General features: G+C 51.2%; 2 protein-coding genes across 2 annotated transcripts; one reads left to right on the top strand and one right to left on the bottom strand.

Annotated features, from left to right (window-relative positions):
- Positions 1–3: 3 nt before the first annotated feature.
- Positions 4–523, top strand: VDBG_05198 (predicted protein; the record flags this gene model as incomplete). Its single annotated transcript, XM_003004039.1, has 2 exons — positions 4–137; positions 241–523. The coding sequence occupies 2 exons, from the start codon at positions 4–6 to the stop codon at positions 521–523; spliced, it is 417 nt and encodes a 138-aa protein (XP_003004085.1).
- Positions 524–1,331: 808 nt separating this feature from the next.
- VDBG_05199 (predicted protein) lies at positions 1,332–1,968 on the bottom strand (the record flags this gene model as incomplete). Its single annotated transcript, XM_003004040.1, has 3 exons — positions 1,332–1,380; positions 1,448–1,690; positions 1,808–1,968. 3 exons carry the CDS (start codon positions 1,966–1,968, stop codon positions 1,332–1,334), a joined length of 453 nt encoding a protein of 150 aa, XP_003004086.1.
- Between the last annotated feature and the right edge of the window lie 1,873 nt (positions 1,969–3,841).

Here is a 3,841-nt window from a genome sequence, read left to right on the forward strand (position 1 = left end):
CCAATGGCGGCATCGCCGAGCGCGACCTCACCATGGCGGTTGCCTCCCACAGCGCCGAATTTCCGAGGCGTCAACTGGCCCAAGGTCAAAGACATCATGGATCAGCTTGGCTACACCTTCACCAAGTCTGCCATGGAGTAAGTGCCGTTCAACCATATCGCCCAGCAGAGTCGATCAAGACTACTAGGCCCAGGTTCTTCTTTCCATGAGATTTATCATCTAACAAGCATTTCCACCTAGACAGCGCTGGACCAAGAAGATCCTCAAGGACTGGCGTGCTCGAGTCGGCCCTGACAGCACCACGGATGAGTCCCCCCCGACCTCCGCCACCCCTGCTAAGAAGCGCGGCCGGACCAAGGCGACTGTTGTGGCTGATGGCGACAACCTCGACACGCCTTCGAAGAAACCCAAGGTCCAGGCCACGGGCATCGAGACTCCCATGAAGAAGGAGTGCACAATTGACGAACGCGATGCCGAAGACGAAAGAAAGAACGAGATTGTCGAAGAAGACTTCATGATTTGAAAGCGGTACGTCTGAAGAGCTTCCCCAATCAATTTGAGAATCAGCTGACATGCCAGTGGTAGAGCCAAGGTTTTCTGGAGGCGGATTGCATGGCTTGGGCTACGAGATCTTTGCGGTTCACTCCTGGAGGATGGAGACGGACAAGAAAAACGGGGATGGTGCTGTTATTCAGTCAACCTTAGGTGTTTTCGGATTTGCTCAACAAAATAGTCGTTGGTTAGCCTCGGCAACTCCTTAGCTAGAGGGACTTTCACATATAACGTGAACGATGAAATCGCGTATTCAAATCCGCCATTGGCCAAATGTCGAGTGTTGAGCCTACATTCCCATGACATACTGACGAGCTTCGCCGCGTAGGGTACTTAAAAGATGTGAAAATCACCACGATTAGGAGAGTCTCTTGTCATGTACACCGCATCGGATGGGATGAAGTGTGCCGGGTACCGGGAATGGATGTGCCACCAGGCAACAAATGCTAGCAAGCCCCGCCATGCATTCAGAATATCACAACACCGGCATCGTTAACAAATGAAGGTGGCCTGGTTCGGTTATTTCTGTTCGTTCTGTCTGTTTCCTTCCCGTATCAGAATAAATTCTCTTCGCCAAAGTATGCCAGGGAGCAGTAATCCATGGGTGAAGGGGGAAAAGCCACACGTATCAGCTGCTCTCGACCTCTTGACGAATGTCGAACTATTCAGTAAGCATATCCCATTAGTCCCTATACTGCTCCTAGGACTCATTCTTCGCCTGTATTGCATTCGTCACCTCCCATCGGGTGGCAGGGAAGCACGCCAGGGATCGCCGGGAATTAGACTTCATAGTCGTTGTCAATATCTCCGGCCTCCATATCAAAGGCGCTGTTGGAGGGACGGGTCAGCAACCCTACAAGCTGTAGAACTTGAAGATAAAGACACGGCAACTCACCTGGGATGTTTGATATCGACGTCATCGACCTCCTCCTTGGTCTTCACCTTCTTAGAGGGGGTTTCCATTTCCTCATCATCGTCCTTCACCTCATCCACAGGGACGGGAGCGGCCTTCTTGGCGGAGGCCTTGCGCTTGCCCGAGGCGGGAGTTTTCTTGCCCGGAGTCGACTTGGCGGGCGTGGATTTGGCGGGAGTGCCGGCGCCGTTGCCTTCCTTCTTCTGAAGCTTGGCAATGTGTTGCCTGTGATGCAATGGGGGTGGTCAGCAAGAATGCAACTCATGGGTAGTCTTTCTTTTAGGCAATGGCAGAAAACAGTCAGACGAAAAGGGAAAACGCCGAGGAAGTGAAGAGGTTTACTGAGCAGCTGAAGAACTATAGCTGTAGCCCTTGGCCTGGGTGCCGGTGACGATCTCGCTCCATTGCGCTGGGGTCGGCTTGACCACTTTGAGAACTTCAATGAGAAGGTCTGCGTGAGCCTTGTCATCCCAGGCTGTGGCAGGTCCGTTGACTGCAGGCATGATGAGAGAAATCAATATTGGGTGATGAGCAGTGTAGAGGGCGTTGTGTGAAAGCGTGCGGGTAGCAGATGCGACTGAGGGAAGAGGTAGAAGATCGTTGAACAGCAGAGGTGTTGAAGTAGAAGATCGGAGGAAGATGAGGAATATTGTGACTTGGTTGAAGAGGGCAAGACGGTAATGATTCAAAGCGAGGAATAGGAAAGAAAGAGAAAGGGTATCAAGACCAAAACGCCCGAGAATCGAAGGCATGGGAACTTTCCCAGGCACACATCGAAACGCAGATTAGAGCTGGTGCGAAAATAGGAAAAGAATCGAAGATGTACAGGAAGTAGCAAACTCAAAAAACTGGCTTCTGCGAGACGGAGATACGCACTTGAGAGCAGACTCGGTGAAGGTGTAACCTTGAGCAGCTAGCACCTTCATGACATCCGAGAGTTGCGATGTGGACAGCTTGGAGGCTGTCACAAATGCCACGAGAATGTCCTCATGGACCTGTGGGGTCCATGCCATGCGAGTAGACATGTTCAGGATGTAATGAGAACAGCCAAGAATGGGCTTCAACTCTGTTTGTTGACGTTGCAATCGTCAAGAGATGCAACTCGGAGTAGTATCTGATGATGTGCGAAGAAGGTGAGAGATCTCGCTGGTGGTGGAAGCGTTGACTGTTGATGACTGGGGACGGACTTTTCCATGGACTATTGGTGGAGATGACAGAATATATTGGGACGACATATACGGCTGCCTCTGCCTTCGAACTGCCTTTGACTGACCTCTGCCCTGCCTCTGCCTCTGCTCTTGCCGACTTAACAAGTAGCAGAGTGGGACTGGCGCTAGCCAAAATAGTCCCAGCTCTGTGTCGCTGCTCTCGATCCCGAGGAAGCGGGTAGGCAATGCTTTTATGGCACTCGATGATAACTGAGACTCAAGAAACACATGCAAAGAAAATGCTCATCGAAGAGCACCGGAGCCCGATCATCATCGCGGAACATTAGACACAAAAACCACTAACGAGACAAAATCATAACCTACCGGAGTGCCTCCCAGGTGATGGTAGCATCAATCTTCTTGAGCTCAAAAATCATGTTTTCTTTGAATACGGGAGTGAACTTGTCCTTGGAGGTATTCCAGAGGTAAGTCACGATGCGCAAGGCAGCTCGGCGTTGTCCCAGTTGACCATATTGGTGCTGGTCTGCGTGTGGCAGCTGTGGATGCAAGGTTGGTTTGTTTGGCTTGGGGATTCTTGATGATCGACTGAACAACCAGCTAGACCGAAACGCAGTAATGATTTGTTACTGGTAGGAGGGGAAGAATGGTGCAGGAAAAGAGTCAACGTGCAACAGTGAATGGTCTCGTGCTTATTGGAGGGAAGACGATAACAAAGTAGGCCGCAGCCGGCTGAACAGGCAACGACGAATCGTGACCATCTGTCCAATATGTACAGAAGGCACTCAATCGAGGCTAGACTTCCATGGGCCTCAGACGTGGTTGTCTTCAAGTACGAGAAGCCTCTGGGAAGTGACACCATCTAGGCTCCAGGGCTCGAAATGTGACAAGCGAAACTTGCAGCACTTACCGAAAATTGTTCCAGTTGATGGTTGAGTCATGTTTCTGAGCGGCAGCCATGATCTGATCCTTGGTCTCCTGAGAGAAGTGCTCCTTGAAGGTGTTCCAGAAGCCTACGAGCAGGGCGTCCCGGAGATCGGCATCTTCCCAGTTGACCATCTTGACAGTATTGTATGCGTGTGTGTGCTCGGTGGCGTGGGCTGTTATATGGGAGAGTACCGCGTGAGAAGTGGGAGGCTGTCGTGTCTATGTGTTGAGATAGTCGAGTTGGGAGCTTTTGTGGAAGAGACAGAAGAGCACAGGACTTGAT

This window comes from Verticillium alfalfae, genomic scaffold (genome assembly GCF_000150825.1).
Source record: "Verticillium alfalfae VaMs.102 supercont1.6 genomic scaffold, whole genome shotgun sequence".
In the NCBI taxonomy this organism is placed as follows: Eukaryota; Fungi; Ascomycota; class Sordariomycetes; order Glomerellales; family Plectosphaerellaceae; genus Verticillium; species Verticillium alfalfae.